Source organism: Erpetoichthys calabaricus, chromosome 2 (assembly GCF_900747795.2).
Source record: "Erpetoichthys calabaricus chromosome 2, fErpCal1.3, whole genome shotgun sequence".
Classification (NCBI taxonomy): Eukaryota; Metazoa; Chordata; class Cladistia; order Polypteriformes; family Polypteridae; genus Erpetoichthys; species Erpetoichthys calabaricus.
The window spans coordinates 201,525,156-201,545,533 of NC_041395.2; the positions used below are offsets into that span (position 1 = coordinate 201,525,156).

Here is a 20,378-nt window from a genome sequence, read left to right on the forward strand (position 1 = left end):
GGGAAAGGAAAATCAATGAACTCTAATTCACTGGGGCTTAACAGTTTTGAAAAGTACATCACACTTTTTTCAGTTCAACATGGTAAAGAGTCAGAATTTCTGTATCTTAAAGAGTATCAGACACAGGGCGGAGCTGTTGTGATTTTGCTTCTAAATTTAAACTGCAAAGTGAGGACAGATTACACCTGCATAGAGGAAAATCTCATTGCAGTCACATCCGTCTTTCAGCAAGTCATACTTCAAATGCAGGGGCTGCACTTATTTGTGGTCAAAGGAGAGACTGATTTAAACCGTCAGCCAAAATGGCTGACCTAACAAATAGCATACAAGGACACCAACAGTTATAGTGTTACAGCTTAGCACAGAATCTGAAGGAGGCTAGAACTGCAACAATTAAACCACGCAAATTTTTTTTAAACATTCATACACCTTTATTGTACAATAAGCTTAATGCAACTTCAAGGCCACTCAAAACACTGGCCCATTAATCCTGAAGATTTACAGCTGAAGCATCTTTAAAATTGCCCATTTTAAGTAGATGAGAGCTTAAACCAAAAATGTTGCATATGAAAACAATACTGCAACAGGGAAATCACCAGTCCCTTAGGTCTTGCTGTAACATGGAGCTCAGCTAGGTTATGATCACAAGAAGAAAGGCACCTTGATAAATTTTTTTTTTCTTTTTTTTTTTTTTTATAAAACAAAAATGACACTGGACAAGAACATTCAAAATAGCTTGCTCAGGGAAAAAGGGGGAGAGAAGAAAAAGGGAAAAGTAAACTTTCACTTGCAAAAGCCCACATTTTTGTACAGTTTTTGTTTTAGCATTTAGACATCACTTTTCGTGCTTTTTTTTCCCAAGAAGCAATACATTTAAAATACGTGCTTTAGCAAGCACGGATTGCTGTCCGCCAGCAGAGTGCAATCCGATAGTACAAGTAGAATGCATCTATACATTAGTTGACAAAACAGTCTACATGAGTGCTTTCAGCGACAAGATCAAAATTAAAACATCATAAAAATCAAAGATTTGATATTGTGCAACATAAATATAGAAATATCTATACAATACTTTAAATCTGACAAAGTTCTATTATATATATAAAAAAAAAAAACAACAAAAAAAAAAACCTTTCACTTCATCGTACACAAAAAAAAAAAAATACTCCTTTGAGAAGTTTTCCAAATTTCCACCTTCCAGTACATTCCATAACCAATTTAGAAGCCAACAAAATAAGCTGTGGGGAAAAAATAGCTCTATGAAAGCTTAATATTAAAAAAAAAAAAAAAAAAAAAAAAAAAAAAAAAAGACATTAAAGTGGCAAAGACAAGAGACAAAGCACAGTCTGCTTTAGTTTCACATCTGGAGGAACCCGTCTGTGGTCCATGTACACAAAAGAGTGAGGCACATACGTTTTAAAAAATATATTATATTAAAATATAAAAAGCTGGAGTCTCCATACTCCTCAGCATGGCTTGGACACAGCAGTGGACATCTCTGCATTGGACAGCCTGTACTGGACCTTTGTGTTGGTGATGGCGCCGTGTTTTTGTCTTAAGTGCAGTCTTAGCTGACTCTTGTGTCTAAAATGCAAATTGCACTTTTCACACTGAAATATAAAGAAATACAGGTTTAAAAAAAACATTATACACAAATGTATATAAAATATACAAATTTAAACAAATTTATTCTGCTCTTTAAAAGGTACACCATTGTTTTCAAAGAGGAAAACCTTGCAGTCAAAAATTGGCATTGAAACTACACATTTACTAACAGCCCTCCCCACTTTCAAAGTTAACACCTTCCAAATCTCAAAATTCTAAACCTATGGTTTCAGCACTATAGCATCATAGACACTCATTGTCTTGGTGTTTTCTGTCCAGTTTCTTCTATCATGTTTCTCTCCCAGCCCAAAAAGTCCTGTGTTTGAACTGCTGGAGGAAACCAATGTCTCAATGGAAAAGCAAGAAATGCCACATTAAGACATGTCAGGCAAGAAGAAAAAACATGCCATAGTAAACTAAAAGCCGAGACTATCAATCTCCATACATACCTAACGATTATTTTTATTAATCAATTGTTCTGTGGAAAGGCACAGATATTATATGTGAGCACTTACTGAAAAATGCTCAAATGCTTCTAGCCCTATGCATTTACCATAAGGTAAAATATCTTTTTGCAAACAGCAATTTCTTAAATTGGCCACACATTCTTGCTTATTAGTACATTTTCTACTGGTTGATTTCAGAATTAAACATAGTTATCTTTCCATTACTTGGTCACTCATTACCAAAAGATGGTAACATGGGAGAAAAACTACCTGCTAGCCATTTCAAAAAAAATGACCAGTGTTAAGTAACAGAAAGCCCAGCTGGACTAGAATGTTGTACCTGTATATTTCCCCAAGGATCATTTTTCAGTCCCAGTGCCCCTTTTGAGGTTTCAACTAAAAATGCACAGAACTCTTGCCTATCAAAGCACTTATGTAGAGTGACCAGAAGGAGTCAAATATGAAGACGGAACACCCAAATCTTACATGATAGGGCTTCTCCCCGGTGTGAATACGCAGGTGGCTCTTCAAAGTTTGCAGGTGTCTGAAGCGGGTCCCACAGATCTCACATGGGTAAGGCTTCTCTCCTGTGTGAATGAGTACATGTGCCCGCAGATGAGCTACCTGCACAAAAGCAACAAAACAAATCGTGTTTTAGTGAAAGTACTGCTACAGGTGGGGAACTGCCCACATCCTCATTTGAATGGGCCTACTTCTGTAGTAAATCCCTACAGTTTGGTGGGGCAGACCAACTAAACAATTTACCTGCACAAATCGAGCACCACATGTCTCACATTTGTATGGCTTTTCTCCCGAATGAATTCGAGTATGGGTCTTAAGATTAGCTGGTCTGTTGAACTGTGCTCCGCAGATGTTGCACCGGTAGGGCTTTTCTCCTGAAAGGGGCAACAAGATTTAAAAAAAAAAAAAAAAAAAAAAAAAAAAAGTAAATCATCCATTTTGGTATACAAAACACTAAAACTAGCAATAAGCTCATCACACCCTGAAATAGAAGAGCACAACTGAGCATGCTATAGCATTTTTGTGCCACCAATTCATATAGTACCAAGTATGGACTATAGGAGAAAGTTCACACAATAGAAAACATGCCAGCTCTATACAGAGAATTGCCCAGGCTGTGATGGAACCCAGTTCAAGCATCATGGTGTATAGTCCCTAAAATGTGTGCCATCTATATTGGCCATTTCAAGAAAGCAAATAATGCCACTAAGAGTAAAAGATGCTGAAATAACAAAAGCCTTTGATGAAGGAAGCTGATGCTCACCTGTGTGGACAGTTTTGTGACTGGCAAGATTTCCTTTGTAGCGGAAGGCAGCCTGGCATCGGTCACACTTATATGGCTTGTCACTGTGCACCTGAAGAGTGTGTCTTTTTAGTGCATCTTCCTCCGCAAATTTGGAATCACATTCGTTGCAGAAATAGGTACCATTTTCTAAAAAAAAGTTTAAAAAAAAAAATTAAAAATCTTAATCTACAATCCTGCCAATTGGATTCATGTCCACTCCAATTTGAGTTCTGGTCCATTTCTTCTACCTATTATTGTTTCCCCAGCCACAGACTATTTCTTGTCCTGCCCATGGTAACATCTTCCATTCAATAATTTATATCAAAACACACTACCCAGTACTTACCACAACTGGAGTCAGAGAATTCCGAGTGAATCTCAGTCATTTCTTCTCCAAAGTGAGAGCCAGGAGTGTTGGGGCAGATTTCAGAGTGCTGAGGTGACTGTGAGCCACAAGAAGTGCATTTTAAGTGGTTCACATAGATGGAAGAGTGGCTGTCATTACTCCGAGGGGACCCTTCCATTGATCTGAAACAAACAAATTACACTTGTTACACTACACTGGAAATATAGCAACTAAATGCTTCTTCTCAAACTAAAAGTCAGAAACATTTGCCTCTCTCACACAAAGGATTTTACCTGCTCGCAATAGTGTTGAGTCGACTCCCCTGGGAGGATGGAAGGTCTTCAGCAAGCTCACTTGGTTTGGGAGGCATCTGAAGGTCCAACTGATCCTGTTCTTCAGATGGAAGGAAAGGTGGAGACATGTTTCTAAGTGGGGAGTGAGATTCTGTATCTCGAGCAGCACAGCTGTCTTCTTTGGAACTCTGATTGGCAGAATTGAGGACAATAAACTTATACTTTTTCCAGTTGCGTGCCTTTGGGTCTGGGGAACACTGGGAGGAAGAGGTAAGAGTGTGGGAGAAAGAGGCATTCTTGCTGCTGCTGGACTCTGTGGGAGAATTAGGTTGGCAGTCCGATTTCTGTGGGCTTTGTGGGCTGTTCAGAAGGCCTTTGCAACTTCCAGGAGAGTCATGATGAGAAGAATGTAGCTGGAGGTCCATAGCGTCCCCTGCTGAGCCATTTCCACTGCCCTCCATCTGCTCACGCCCAATTACTGAAAAGCTAGGGTTCCTGGAGTGGGGGCTCACTGGCTTTGGACTCTGTGGAATTGTGAAATGGCTCTCTCTTCTCACCTCTTCATCTTCATCTACATCTCTGGAGCATGCGATGGTGTGACAAGAATTTGTTCCAACATTAGCAAATGTGCGGCTATAGTCAGCTGGCATCATATTAGTGTTTTCAGGAGCAGAAAAGTGTTTGTGGAGAACACTTCCACTACTGCCTCCTCTGGGATAGTCTGCAAATGACATTTTGCTGTCTGTAATTTTGCCAAGTGGAAGAGGAAACCTCTGGACTGGCATATGGTTGTACAAAGGGTAAGGATTATTAGGAGCAGCATACATGCTAGGGCCATATGATCGCTCTTCGCGAAAAGGAGAACTATTGGGAGGCAGCGTCTCCAAAAGGTCCGATGAACGGAATGGATGAATATCCTGATGCATCAGCATGGAATTGGCAAGAAAATCTCCTCTGGACATCTTAGGACAGTGTCTATCATCACTGAGAGAGAGAGCGAGAGAGAGAGAGAGAGAGAGAGAGAGATTGAGATTTTAGGTCATCCTTGGTCATTTTGACAATGTCAATCACATTCTAAACTTTGTCATGTAAGGGCCAAAACCTCAGATTAGCAAATATTAAGCCTGTTTGGTCTTAACTAAAATTTGTTGAAATCATTCACTCTATTCTATTATAAAGGAGCATTAATGAGGAAGACAATACATACATGCATTTTTTAAATAACACTCGCTTCATCCATCCATCCATCCATTTTCCAACCCGCTGAATCCGAACACAGGGTCACGGGGGTCTGCTGGAGCCAATCCCAGCCAACACAGGGCACAAGGCAGGAAACAATCCCGGGCAGGGTGCCAACCCACCGCAGGACACACACACAAACACACCCACACACCAAGCACACACTAGGGCCAATTTAGAATCGCCAATCCACCTAACCTGCATGTCTTTGGACTGTGGGAGGAAACCGGAGCGCCCGGAGGAAACCCACGCAGACACGGGGAGAACATGCAAACTCCACGCAGGGAGGACCCGGGAATCGAACCCAGGTCCCCAGATCTCCCAACTGCGAGGCAGCAGCGCTACCCACTGCGCCACCGTGCCGCCCCACTCGCTTCATTAGATTTAAAAAAAAAAAAAAAAAAATTCTGCAGTACATATTCATTTTAGCAAATAAAAACTACCAGTGGTCAGCATTGCTACTTTACAAATCAGGTATCCTAGCTTCTAACACTGCACACACTTGCAAGCAAAAACTTTCCATGGTCTACCTGAGTCTGTGCGAGTGGTCATTCAAATCTGGCTTGCTTTCCATATCCCTGAAGACACACAGGTTAGTCCCAGTGTGAATGCAAGTGCTACTGCACGCATGGGTAGACCATTCAATGGACTGGCACCCTATTCTACCTATGTTTGTCCCGTTCTGCTAAGATAGGCTCCAGTCCCTCACAGCCCTGAACTGGATTAAGTGATATTGTTTTTGAAGATGAACAATCATTTTGGAGCCTCTAATTCCAGCCTATAGAACCATCAATTTGAGGTAGATGATAGTAGTTTCGACTTTACTTCCTAACAAGAGTAAAAGATATGCAACCAAAGGAATATCCCAAAAAGTCAACTAACCTGGATTTAATGAAGCGGTGACAGGTGTCAACCACATGGTCCATCTGTAGGTAGACAGCAGTGTTCATGATGGCCAAGATCAAGCTCTCACGTATGGTGAGACGTGAGGTATACATGAAGTCCAAAAGTATTGCAAAGCCATCTGAATCCACCTTTGGGTCCAATGTGATCGCACCAAGATTGCACTTAAGTGGGTCGGTAAAGATACTGTAGAACAGGCCACTAAAAAAGCAGGAAGGAAAAACAATTTAATACTCACATTAGTTTGAAAAATTAATACAAAAAATGAATATACATTAAGTTGTTGACTGGTGCTTTGGGATAAGGCTAACTTAAGAACTTTGTACCAATGGCATATTAAGTCAAGAACTATTTAGAACCAAGGAATATTTTCAAGATCTACATGATGAACTTTTTTCCAAATAGGCTGTAATCATTCTCCTTGACAGCATTATAGTTTATCACAAGAGAGAAGTTTCAAATATTTTTATCCATCAAAGTACTTCCTTAATTAGCAAGTATAAAATTTGGTGATAGCCAAGAGCAAATGACAAAGACAAAACCTTAAAGAAGCATGAGAATTATTTTGACTGCCAAATGACAATTTCAGATTAATTTTACATCACAAGATCTCCAGCACAGCTCCTGCTGTTGTATTTTAACATATTCCTTAAATTTTACTTGTTCAGAAAAGATTCATTGAGATTTCAGTTTTATATGGACCTCTATATTATATACATATTGTGATGGGTAGCTAGGGCCCATGCTCGGCCAGGACACCCCTGCAGCATATGTTTCGGGGGAGCAAGCATGGGAAGTCCAATATCTCCCCCTGGACGCTGGGTTGCAGCGGTGCCTCAGACTCCCACAGGGCTCCATGGGGGTTGGAGTTTGGTGCAGCCCTGTTGGGTTCTGCAGGCGCCACCAGGGGGTACTGTAGCAGAAGCTGCTAGGCCCTTCTGGGCACTAGTTTCACCCCACCTAGAAGTGCAGCCGGATGTCAGCAATCAAGCACCTGGAGCACTTCTGGGTGCCTAATAAAAGGAGCCAACAGCCACCACTCATCGGCCAGAGTCGGGAGGAGGACAACGAAGCTTAGAGAAAGAGGAGGAGGAGTGGTGGTGGAAGAAAGAAGAGTATGGTGTTTAATTGGTGTTATGATACACTTGGGACTGTGTTGTGCCGGTGGGGATTACGGGGAATATGTACCCCACAGGTGAAGAACAATAAAAGTCTTTATTTTATACGTGTCTCCAGTGTGAATCTGTCAGGTTGGGCGCTTATATAGTGCCTTGTTACTATATTATATATATATATAAATTTTTTTATGATCATGCTCTCATTAGGACATTGCTTTTCACTTTAAGTTGGTATAACGTTTTCCAAAAGCTGAAAAATGTAAGCAAATGAGGTTGGGCAGGGGGTGTGGCAGTTTAACAAAAAAAATAAATAAATAAATAAAACCAACACAAACCACTACCTTAATACTTACCTGCAAGCCATGAGGACAGTTTTGTGAGCACGAAACTGCTGTCTGTTTACCACGATGGTTACATCAGTCAAGATATCACGGCTGCGGAGGCGGTTTAGGTTGAGTAACACATCACTTGCATGTCGTGTGAACTGGATGCAGCTGTCTGCTGCGCAGGCCATTTTGATGATATCTAAACTGACAAACATATGCAAACATCAGTCTATGTACCTGTAACACTTTGTACTCTTAGAGTATAAGGGTCATAAGGACAAAAATCAGCTAGTGTACAAGACTTTTTGAAAATTATGAGGCTATTCACCTTGCATCCCAGGTGCTCATCTTCCCCACGGTCAAAAAATTTTGATCAAAAGCTCTTATACAAAAGGTATTACATCCAATTGTCTGAATTAGAGATTAGTTTAGCTGCTTCAACTGTTTGATTGGTTGAACTGTAATCACTAAACAAGAGTATTTCTATTCATTTTAGAAATGTCCATTTGCAAGTTGAATGGAGACAAATGCAATATAAACTGAAAGTCAACAGATGTTATACACAGTTGTCCAGAATGGTTGTATGAAACAATAAGTAAACCACCAATTTAAAAATTATACAAAAAAAAACCCAACAAATGAAATGCACACATTCTGGGAAATCCCCTATTCTGAAAAATAAATATGCACTTACAACATGACAATCACAAAACCAAAAGTGCACAGTATATAAAATGACAATTTAAGTATTTTCACAGAGTCTTAAGGAACTGAATGACCACAAGTGTTTCTAACCTGAAAATTCCACACAGACAGTGCTTTGACCAGGCACAGGGATTTGAGTGTGCTGAATTCATGAGGTGACAATGCTAACTGCTGTAACCTAAAGTGCCACCTTAGTCCATTTATGAAGATACTTACTCTAATACAAGATCACATAGCGCTAAAGCCTGGAAATATTGGGAATCAACCTCAACACCCCCTCCAAAGTCAAATTTTAAGCTTACCAATTATCCCTTGGCATGCATTTTTATATGTGGGTTGAAAAGTTAAGCAAACAGGTAATGCATGCAGACCCCACATAAATATGATAACTGATCTAATGTTGGAACAAAGATCTGTGAAGCTAAGATAGCAGTTATCACCACTGAATCTTACAATTCCAGAGCATCAACAAAACTAATAATAGGGGGAAAAAAAAAAAGATAGCACTAAAGAAACGATTAATTAGTAATTTATATATGTTAAAAAATTATTACTAAAAGCTGCTAATGTTTAAGATCAGCTTCTCCCCAAAGATGTCACATTAGCTAATGAAGGTTACATAATGAGAAATAAATTTTAGAGGTTTCATAAACGAATTGAAAAAGGAACCTGCCACAGAATCAAGGAAATCCCCAAAAGGGGACAGTGAAACTGGAAACATTCACAACCAAATGTGTGTCTCTTGTGAAGTCTTAATTCAGCTCCAACCAGAGAACCAACCATCCCTTTCATTTATGAAAATGAATTTATACACACACACACACACACACACACACACACACACACACAATGTATATAATATATAATACACACACCTGTAACACTATGTTGCATAATACATTGTTACAATATTTCAGTTCAACCAATCAAAAACAAAAAGCATTTCAAATCACTACCCACTATTTTACTAAAACTACTAAAACATTACTTTTAAAATATTGTTTCCACTCCCCCCCCCCCCCCCCCCCTCGAACCATGCACCAAGGAAATCTCATCCAGAACCATTAATAACAGACCAGTGGTGCCTTGCTTGTTAAAATTCTTTTTTCAAGTAGTTAACAAGTGGTTCACTAGGGAGTGCTGTTTTACTGCATGAGCCATACAGCTGGCAAACCTGCAATTCTCATCAATATTGGACTGTTTTAGCCAGAGGAACTAACAAATCATATCCCCCCCCATTGGTAGGACAAGCACGTTAAGTACCTCAGACAGGGTCAGAATTATGTACTTTACAATACATGAGATTCACCACCAAGGCACACTGCTTGTATTCAGATAGGACTGAAAAATAGGATATCAAATATTTTGACACATTTGATCATGACTCATCACCCAGCAGCTAAGATAAAAATAAAACATCTGGTAGAAGGTGTGTTTGTGAGGCTGTATAATAAACCGAATGAAGAACAATGACTAAGAACATAATTGCTTGCATTAACTCACACCCACCACAAGTACATTGCCTATGATCAATTCTAGCACCCAGAGCCTATCCATCACATGATATCAGCCTAATGGTCACACAATTCTGCTGCTTCAGGTCAAGTAATTAGAAATAAAAAGCATCTTAACAGTGTTCTTCATGCAGTAATTGTTTTCCTTTCTCAAGATCCCATGACACTGATAATGGGCTTGTTGAGATGTCATACATTCTGTACAAGTGACGAGCATTCTATTTGCAGAGCTATCTGGCAGTGCAGCAGCTTGGACCCCCTAAACTAGGCCATCCTGATATTAAGACAGCAACATCTGAATATTTTCTTGTGAACCATATTCAAACAAAAAAGCCAAGAGATACCTGGAATACTTGCCAAAACTTAACACTATTTATAAAAAACACACTTCTTAAACCTCTTTGTGGACACTTATTGCCAGTGAGAGTTCTGAGATAGCTTGCTGACAAATGTGTTTAAACAGTAATTGTCACCTTTAAAAAAAGTTAAAATAAAAAAAGTGTCCCTGATACGAAGCCTATGCATGGACTGGATAAAAAGAAAATAGATGGAGCAAAAGTGTAGAAGCGGAGCAAGATGGATAAATAATCATGAAGCATTATTACCAGAGGAGCAGTGCAGTGGTATTAGCAGTGGGCATTACCTCTACTTTTGAGACCTGGACTTAATTGCTGCGTGTTGCTTACGCATTCACCGTATGTTTTGTCCGATATACCAAAGACGTGCATATTTTGTAAACTACCAACACTAAAAAGGCCATGTATGAACATGCCTTGGCACTCCACGGCGAGCAGTGTCCTATTACCTGGAATGGTCTCCGCGCCAAAAAAATTGAAAAGAGCAGTTTTGAAACGGCGCCGAAATTAGACGAGAAAAAATAACCACAAGGTGGCGCTAAATAACTACTAACGGATACGAGCGCTTTCGGCGTGTATAAAAGTGCACAAACCACGTCTAGCACTTTGGGGCAATCAACCATAGCGAAGTTGTGCCTGGAAAAGTGTGATTCTAACTAGTCACTTTCTACTCGCTAGCCGCGATTTCTTCTTATTAAAATTGTTTTAAAACTATGAGGTGTTCATTACGTATGGGGAAGGAAATCGCATATTTTAGATTGACGGATCCTATTATCAATGTTTGGGAAACGCGCGGTTCATTACCTCGCCTTCCGTAAGGAAACATCACATTTTTGTACTGTATGCTTTGACACGCATGTAGTCACTGCTAAACAACATGCTCTAACAGGCAGCTAAGTTCCGACAGCACTAGAAGCAAGGCTGGTACTAACCCAGGTCGGGACGTCATTCCATCTACGGAGATTTGTGCGCTCCTCCCCACTGTTTCACACAAGGCAGGGTGGGTTGGACAGTAACTATGCGATGGAGACATGGTATTCCGATTATTGTTTTTACAGATTACAGATTTTTAAAACTAAAATTTAAGTACTATTATGACCGGCAGATTTTATAGGAATATTAGCTAGTTTACATCCTTAGTAAGTCAAGGGTGTTGTCACGATTTTTAGGGCGGGTCATCAGATTTTACAAGGCAGGGTCACGAGCACAATTTCATCCATTTACTATGGACAGTAGTATACTAGCCAACGGTAACGTTATTAAGCAGACCACTACAGAGAAAATAGAATAGACACAAAGAATGCGAGTATCTGTATTGAACCGCTTTCTAATCGAAAACTCAACTCCAAAAGATTAGCCGAAGACAACGAACAACAAGAAACTAAACTACGAATGGACACTAATGTTATTTCGTTTCACCATTTCACGGCACATTTACTGGACTGAAGATTCTATATTTAATTTAACGCTATTATATTTAAATCAACGAAGCAAATTTAGCAAAACTGCACACGCGTTTATCGGGAAGACACTATGAAAATATCTCCGTGTGATTTTATAATACGTAAAAAACATGAACGTTCACATTTTAAAGACTGCGTTTTAAGTCTCATGTTTGTAGCATGGTATTTGAGTAATGCGCTTTTGAGGATCATCAGACATTAAACCCCCACCGACCTCCGTCTGCAGAAAGCCGACCCTATCCCAAAATAACCCCTGCGAATGTGAGCTAAAGAGGGAGGCGCGGGCGCGGGAGGACTGAGCACAAAGCCAAAGTCTAGTTCAGTGTGGCCGAGTTACTGTGTGACCAGATCGGGGGCGGGGCAGACGGGGGGGGCGTTTAAAACGACCGTCTTCTGCCGAACTTTGAGTGTTATAATCTGAGTGGGCGATTCCGTTAAGAATATAAAATTCGAACGTCCAAAAATTTGAATTTATACACACAGACATAAATCTTAAATTCCTAATTTGGCTGATAATCGCCCCGTTACTGACCTCATTTGGAGGAAAATTTAAGTTTATTTGTGGGCTGGAAACCAAATACAGACAGAACGCCTCATTAGACTTAAAAACGAAAAAAAAAACATTCCCTGTCCACGACCTACGCTGGAACAGTGAACTGCACAATACGAACAGGCTGCATGGGCAAAGCGGATAGTACGCTTTAAGGAATCGCAACTTCAAATTTGGCAACTCTCGCTTTCAAGAATTCACTCACTAGAAAGCTTGCCAGAAATCAAATCTCTAACGAGATGCATGGCAACACACACACACACACACACACACACAGGTAGTTTTGAAAAGGACTGAGCTTCCCGATGTTGATGTACGGCTACAATAAGAAGCCAACCACCTGTTCACGAAAAAAGCCTAATAAACACTGCTATGCGCACGACAGGTTGGGGGTGGCCGGTATGAAATATTTTTAGATGCGATAGATAAATACACCACCCCCGCACACGGAATCACAAGTATACAAATAAAAACAATTATGAGACTTTCAATAGATTTTGAAGTACATAACCAATGTATTCAGTCACTGGCAGCATTTATGACATTTGGTTTCGCAGACGTCACCTTCTTGTAAACATTTCAACTATTTATGCATATATATTTTTGCATATATAAACATACATTTTCCTTGCAACCTGTGTAGAATTATGTGCACATATCTGTACACATTCGGTTGTGTGTAGACGGATAGATGTCAATGACTCCGTTTTAAACTTATATTGTACATAACATCGCCAATTAGTTTTGTTCTCTCTTTGATCAACACAGACGTCTTTCGGCTCTTTTTGTGCACGCGCGCGCCTGTGAGCTGTCAGGTGTTTCCCTTCTCGCCTTCTCACTCTCGCCATGTAAATCTTGCGTCTCTCTCTGGTTTCCCGGGCCATTTTCTTTGCAGTCACCCAGCCTCTTTTTTTACTCTCGGCTTGCTGTATGTAATCTTAATTTCAACCTCTGGCGGGCTCTCTCACTCTCGAAAGAGTGGAACGCCAGCGCCCTACCTGGAAGAGCAACCCGATCATTCGGGCTGCGTAGCTCTTCCCCAGGAGCTTGCCATTTAGAGCCAACGAGCTGACTCACGCACATCTCTAAAAATACCAACCGTCCAATCAACTCTGGTAACACTTGTTGTGGTGGTGGGTTTATTATTTTTATTATTCTGTTGACAAGCCACCAGACGACCACCAGTCAGACACCCTGTGCAGGTGGGGAATAAGGCTATCACGTCGAAGACCTCATCGACCGATCACTTGGTGCATTTCCCTGCTCTACAAACGTGACACCGCTGTGACAACCCTCTCTAGAATGTTCCCATGCTGAAACGGTGCCTGTCAAGCTGGCACGTACGTGCGCGCATACTCTCCGAGACCAACAAGCTCCCACTGCCGGGACAGTACAGTCGGCCAAAACACAGTCACTCTCAATGGGAAGTGGGGCCGCACTTCGCAACGCAACCCACCCAACGTAGCAAGAAAAAAACAAAACGTAAACTCTGCGCAACACTCCAGAAACAGCTTCCATTCTGCCAACACAGCGAGTGCGCAGTTGTCCGCGGCAAACGCTTTACTAAAGGAACAGGTCCGCTTCGCACCAAACTACTGGCAGGAAAAAAAAGAATTAAAACAATCACCTGGTCCGGCTTTCCTAGAAACTCTTCGCATCACCCCTTCTAAGAACCCCAGTTCTAAGAATCAGAGCAGCTAAATTCTCGGAATTTGAGCTTAAGGGTGTACCATTATTTTTAGGTAGGGGAAGTCGGATTCGCTCAGTACCTAGTGAAAACATATATTTCCCTGAAACTGGAGCTTCAAATAGTGCAAATAAATGCTTATATAGTATATGTTTAAAGTGAAATGAAGAGCTAATCATTATGACTGTCCCCTAAACCTCAAAGAGCCCCTAATTTCTGTATTTTATCCCCCCATTTACTGTGGTTGCCCGAGTCCCGAGCGATCACGTGGTACTGCAAGACGGGTGACGTCGCCGAGAAAGTTTTCGCTCCGCCTCCCGATTCTCAGAACTAATTTGCTATTCTGTGACATAACGCAGGGCCGTCTCTATAATAAAGCCATAGACTACATATAAAATACTGTACATTGTGATTGCAGGGACGCGTACAGGCTACACCGTTTGTCTTTTACTTCTGGCTTCACCGTTTTATTTGTTTTTTATTTTATTTTCTATCCCTTGGGTGTCATGCAGCATCATCTTGGTGTTTTTTTTTTATTCTGGAAGATCAATCTATATGACTTGAACGCTTCCCGTCTGTATTTCGAAGGCCTCGTCAATGCATAAATGCTGTTGTTAATTGGTTTGTTTGCCTGCTTTTTGCTGCTTTACTTTTCTTTCCTTCCCATTCGTGTGTTCGTCGATTCGCAAGGTAGGGCGCACCGGTGGCGCGCCATTTGACATGTCTTGTACTGTATGCTCGTAAGGTGACTCAGCCAAATCAAAAGCACTATATCTTGGGGGTGCACGATGGAGGTGTTTCAGTTGTGATTGCAAATGAGTGGATCTGTACACTTCGAGCCTTTAAAAATGACGGCGTTAAGGCGTTAGAGCGGGTGTGCTTTTTATGTAAAATAGGGGTTTGTACAGTTGAGCATAAGCTTTGCCTGTTGGGCTAAACATGCTCTATCAGCGTGGTAGTATAAGCCAAATATGAATTTTATAAAAGGCCGTTTAAGTCAAATGGCTTATTTTAGAAGACATGGTATTTTGGTAAGGTCGAGTCTTTAACATTAATTAACATTTCCGATACTGTGGGGGCTGCACTCAACAAGTTCTTCTCGAGTTCTTTTTTTGTATAGCGCCACCCGCCTTTGCAATCTGTGCAAATTCGTGCATCAAGGTTGTCACGACGTAGTTCATTAGCTACACCTCCGTGCTGCCATTCTGCGTTTTAACAGGCCCGACGCGAGTTTGGTGCACAGAGAGAAAGGTCGGAGGGCACAGGCTTTTTCATTACTTGTGGCGCAACCGAGTGCACGTTAGAGAGAGGTAAAACGTCTGTGCAGCAGTTACTGCTAGCTGTTGTGCCGATTGTTTTAGGTTTTTTTGTGTCGTTGCTGTTTCTTGCAGTGTTGTTGTCTTGTGGCCTATGTGTAGCCTCGAGTGTAGACTTGCTAATGGTGGCAGTGTTCTGTCTCTGACTTGAACGATTAAGATAATCTATTCCACTATAACATCAGCACTTATATTTTTACATCACGACAACGATGCTGTACAATTACTAGATCGTCGTACCGCGTGAACAACACGTGTCACCTGGGTGTTGTGAAAGGCATACACACCTGTCAAGATTACCCAGCAGAATTAGGATTTGTGGTGTTTCTGTTTGTTTTAAGAGATGGGAAGAGGCTGGAAATGAAGGGAAGCTTCACAGATCCTGTATTACTCTGTCAAACTGGGTTAACTCAGTGCAGTATATCCTGGCAGAATCGGGCATAAGATATTAAGCAGGTATCTCAAGGTCCACCCAGGCTACCTCATTAAAGAGTCCGCAAGTAATATAACGTGTACGTCTTTGAGGACGTGCAAGGAAAACCAGAGTATCCGAAAGAAATTCCATACAGACATTGGGAGTGCGGGAAAACTCGGCAAGATAGGCTGTTTTTGGAATTCGGGCCCATGACGTTGAATCACTAAATGCACTAGAGCAAATATTCGAATAAAAACTAAAATGACTTTTTATCTGTCAATGTTTACATCTTGCCTGAAGAAGGGGCCTGAGTTGCCTCGAAAGCTTGCATATTGTAATCTTTCTAGTTAGCCAATAAAAGGTGTCATTTTGCTTGGCTTTTCTCTATCTGTCAATGAAATAATGAAGTATAATTCCACACTGAAAAAAAAAAAAGTTTACCATATCTTGGCTTTTAACGACAAGGCAAATGTAACTGCTCTCAAAACACTAATAAAGTAATAGAAATCCGCCGCGGATTTTATTAAAAAATATTGGTCATATAGTAAGGTTACTAACAGTATTAGTAAGATTTCAGCATCGTCTATTCTAGTGCAGAACAGAACCAATTTTGTGTTACAGTGATCAATGGACATGCGAATTGCCAAAGCCTTTGTACCAAATTCAGTGGTACCACAAATGTCGCTCATGTTGTAGAGATTGTGAGGGGCTATTTGAATTTTAATAGGATTTTGACACATGATGTTTAATTCACTTAGGAGCATTAATTAAAGGAACGTGACATTCCCAGTGTGATTTTCCACTATGCGTCTTTTGTTAATTTTTGGATTTATTATGTATGCAGCCACTGACAGGTGCGCAAGAAGGGCAATGTGCTGTTGCACTTTGGTGATACTAGTGGTTTTCCGATCGGCAATAGTTTTAATATAAAGGCTAAAATTACAGCATTTACTAAAGCCATCAATCAGGATGAGATCTAAGTACAGACCCAGGCACACTGGGTGAATGGTTTACCAGAGTTTGGGACTCGAAGTTCTCTCATTTTGTTTTTGCTGTAAAATATTTCTGCGAATGCTGACATCGCCTGAGCAAAGTCTTGCCCTTTAACATACATTTTCTAAAGATCGTTATTGATTTTTACGACGAGCAAGGCAGGTTACCCAGCAATACGACCAGGAATTATACAATCTACAGCACGTTTTGAGAGTTTTTAACGACTTTGGACTTGTCCGAGTACTTTTAAGTCTAATTTTGTTGTTGTTGTTATTAGTAGTAGTAGTAGTATTATATTCGTGTATATACAAAGCTCTGTGTTACAGTTCCTGTACTTGAAAAGTGCGTAGCCAAACGTGCTGGATTATACGTTGTCTGGCTGTTAGTTTGAGCATTAGGTTCAGTGGAACAGATAAACTACGTGCCATATCACTAATCATAAGTGCCATCTTGTACTCTTGCAACGTACACATGGCTAATAATTCTTGTTAATTGCTGAAGGCAATCCCGTGATTGTGGTTCAGTTTCATTAACTTCCATGGACTCTAATTACTCTATGCGAATAGGAGTTGCACTGCATGGGTGTGCCCTGTCTTTAGGAGTTTCCATTCTCGCCCTAAAGTGTTCAAGTTCATCGAGGGGCAGGACAATGACAAGGTGTTACATTCAACAAAACCGTCCAGTTGGACCAGTCTAGACAGCTTTTCGTGCGTGAGCCCGGGGTCTCATGTGATTGGAGGAATAGGCGGGGGACACAACGTCCTATATTTATCGAGAACAATATAATAGCACTATGGGGTGTTGTTGGTGCGCTCGCATTCACTGACTCAAATTGCATGCCTTTTGTATTTTTGTTTCCTCCTCGTGCTCTATACCCGAAGTACATAGGTTGTTTCGAAGTTCATACTATCCATTGCCTTATTGAAACGCAGATTATAAATTAAATGGTCGTCGGAAAGGGTTTACACCAAAGTAACAAAGTATTTTAATTGTTTAAAGATTTTACTGAAAAAAATTGTTTGACAGCTTTCATTAATACGAATCCTTAACAGTTTAATTTTACTTCATTAATAAGTTCTCACTGCACCATTACTCCCTAAATTTATATTATCGCCTTATTTTCCTTGTTCCATTCAAAAGCATATAATTAGGAAAACTGGATATAAATACTGAGTACTTGAGTATAAATAACAAAATTTGCGATCCTGGAGTTATGGTTTGTGTGAGGTCATACACGTAGAGAGCATACTTGGGAACAGCACCGCGAGCCTAGGGACAACGTGGGGCTGCAAAATAAACCTCCTCGAGTCGTTTGTGTTTAGTGTTCTGTAGATCGGCTTGTGTAAAATAGTCTTTTTGCGCTCACTCCTCAAAAATGACTTTTGAGTATGGACATCGAGCAAAGCCAAATTAACAGGTTGTATCGAATATCTGTTTCTACTAAGTTTAGATAATTGTGTCCCGGTTAATAAATCAAACGAGCGTGCGTGTTTATAAAGAGGTTTATGGTTCTGTTTATAAACTCTTACGGATTTTTTATCCAGAATGTTTGATTTTCAGCATGGTAACTCCATATTTAAATATATTAATAAATATTAAAATGTTCTACTTTAACTGCTGTATATAGTTAAAACATTTTAAGAAATGCTGAAAGTGAATGATTCAATTTAAACCAAACGCTTCAGTGTTGTCTGTTTCTAAATCAAACTGAAACTGTCGTTCATTATTATTATTATATAAATATTTGCAATATTTGGTGTTATTTATATATTGAAGCAACAAAATTTAATTTGGTAAAGATAAAACGCATATGACAGCTGCAGAAGACATTTCTTTTTGAAATGTATTTTTTACTATGTTTCAGAATAATTATCTATGTTAAAAAGTAGTGGTAACAGTTCAATCAAGCCAAGACCATAATAAAGATCTGAAAGTGACTATCAACGGGCACCACATTTAAAGTTTAGTGGCTTTTTGTTCGTTTCTGAGGATTCTATAGCGCTTTTATTTATTTATTTAATACTTGTGCTGGCGTCTTGTTATTCAGTACGAAAGAGTTTGGCAGTTTTTTTCGACGAGCCTTTCCTGCTTGTGAGATATATTATATAGAAAGGTTGCACATAAACATACTGTATAAAAAGTGTCTGCTCAGTATGGCAGGCCATCTGTTCCAACTTCCAATATTTTTTGTTTACTCAGTTTATACTTAAATCTATGCTTATTATTTTTCCCACACATGTCAGTCCTTAGAAGAATTAATATTTGGCTTCGTCATCACAAGTCGAGGTTATCAAAATGCAGTCCTTTTGGTCCTATTCCAGTGTTAGCAGCCAATTAGCTTAATTTATCTGATACTCTTGGTAGGACACACTCTATTGCTCACCATTATTTTTAGCAGTTTTTAAAAGTTAAAGTCAGGGTCATTTGCTTACTTTATGGCTCATAATGCTAAGAAAGTAAGGCATGCCAAATAATTTGAAGCCTATGGAAATATTAAAATGTTACAAGTTTGAGAGTTTAGTTGGAATGACATGCAGGTCGTGTACTGACATCTTTTTAAAGTAAGAAAGTATTTTATAACATAAGATATTTCCGAAACGTTTTATTTTTGAACCTCAGAAAAGACATGTTGTCTTTGAATGTGACTTTAAAATCAAATGATTTAAAATGCTAAACTTGACATTACTGAAATGCTTACAACATGAATTGCTTGGGCTGCGTTCCACTAATAAACATACCACCCGTCATTTTTTTATTAATAAGTCTGATATTTTTAAGATCTAATTTGGTTTCCCAAATTCCATGCAGTGAAGTTCCTGAACTGTTCAGTGTATAGTTTGTATTGAACCTTGTAGACCCATTTAATGGAGTTATTGCACTGAACGTCCCCAGACTGTTATTTCTAATTATGTGCAACTAAATTTGGTGTAATGACATTTTTGAAAAGCCAAAACTTTTTTCTCTATTTGTTAATATCACAAGACTTGATGATTGTTAAAGCGGTCATTGTACTATGTTGTATGTATGTCTTTAATGAATATTCATTTTCCTTATCAGTTATTCCATTCCATTTCTTTACAGCAGATAAATTGTCAAACATTTTATAACCATGTACTGCTATTTTTGGGCAGTTTCTGTTAAAAATTATTTGAGAGCGAGAGCACTTTATGAAATGCAAAATGCAATAAATCATGTTTTGCTGGAAGTTTGATTTTTTTGATATACTAACTTATAATGGTAGCCTTTTGTAATGTATACACGTTCAATTTGCTATGCACAAATAAAAGGATTTGGTCTAGATGCTTTGAGTTTGGATTGTGTAATTTGTTTTGTGCAGTTCTTTTATTTTGATCATGTTCATCAAAATTCTTTTTTTGTGTTTCAGCACTTTTTCTTAAAATGTTCATCTATTGAGTGATAGATGCTACTGCATCTAAATAGTGCTATTTATTTTACAGTGCTGATATGCAGTTGTTTTTGTTAGGATAAAAAAAGATGTTGTAATTGTTCCACGACTGCACACCTCTTGATTGCAACTGTACAGTGTGGTTCATTTGTTTTGTGACTACAGGCCTCCCCGTCATCTAGAAAAGAATAATCACTTGTTGGTCTGTGCAGGTTAACTGTGAAACCATCCAACCTGTCCTTAAAAAAGTGTATTTTTGCCTGGTAAACTTTGCCTTTGCTAAGAAATGTTTCATCTTATTGTTTAAGACATACAGTTTTATTATTGATCTTCATGCCAGTTGTTATAATGTCACTCTATTCAGGGTTGATTCTTTCCTTGCATAGGAAGC

The 20,378-nt window shown here is 39.6% G+C and overlaps 1 protein-coding gene across 2 annotated transcripts; it reads right to left on the reverse strand.

The window, feature by feature from the left end:
• Nucleotides 1-700: 700 nt before the first annotated feature.
• bcl6aa (BCL6A transcription repressor a) lies at nucleotides 701-13,887 on the reverse strand. 2 transcript variants are annotated; one of them, XM_028795022.2, is made up of 9 exons: nucleotides 13,798-13,887; nucleotides 7,610-7,781; nucleotides 6,118-6,339; nucleotides 3,997-4,980; nucleotides 3,704-3,885; nucleotides 3,337-3,504; nucleotides 2,817-2,947; nucleotides 2,538-2,675; nucleotides 701-1,610 (listed from the first exon to the last, which is right to left on the reverse strand). In XM_028795022.2, the coding sequence occupies exons 1-9, from the start codon at nucleotides 13,826-13,828 to the stop codon at nucleotides 1,467-1,469; spliced, it is 2,172 nt and encodes a 723-aa protein (XP_028650855.1). In that variant the 5' UTR covers nucleotides 13,829-13,887; the 3' UTR covers nucleotides 701-1,466. The 2 variants fall into 2 exon arrangements, with proteins under 2 accessions (XP_028650855.1, XP_028650856.1); XM_028795023.2 differs by having other exon boundaries at nucleotides 7,610-7,786; nucleotides 13,798-13,869.
• Between the last annotated feature and the right edge of the window lie 6,491 nt (nucleotides 13,888-20,378).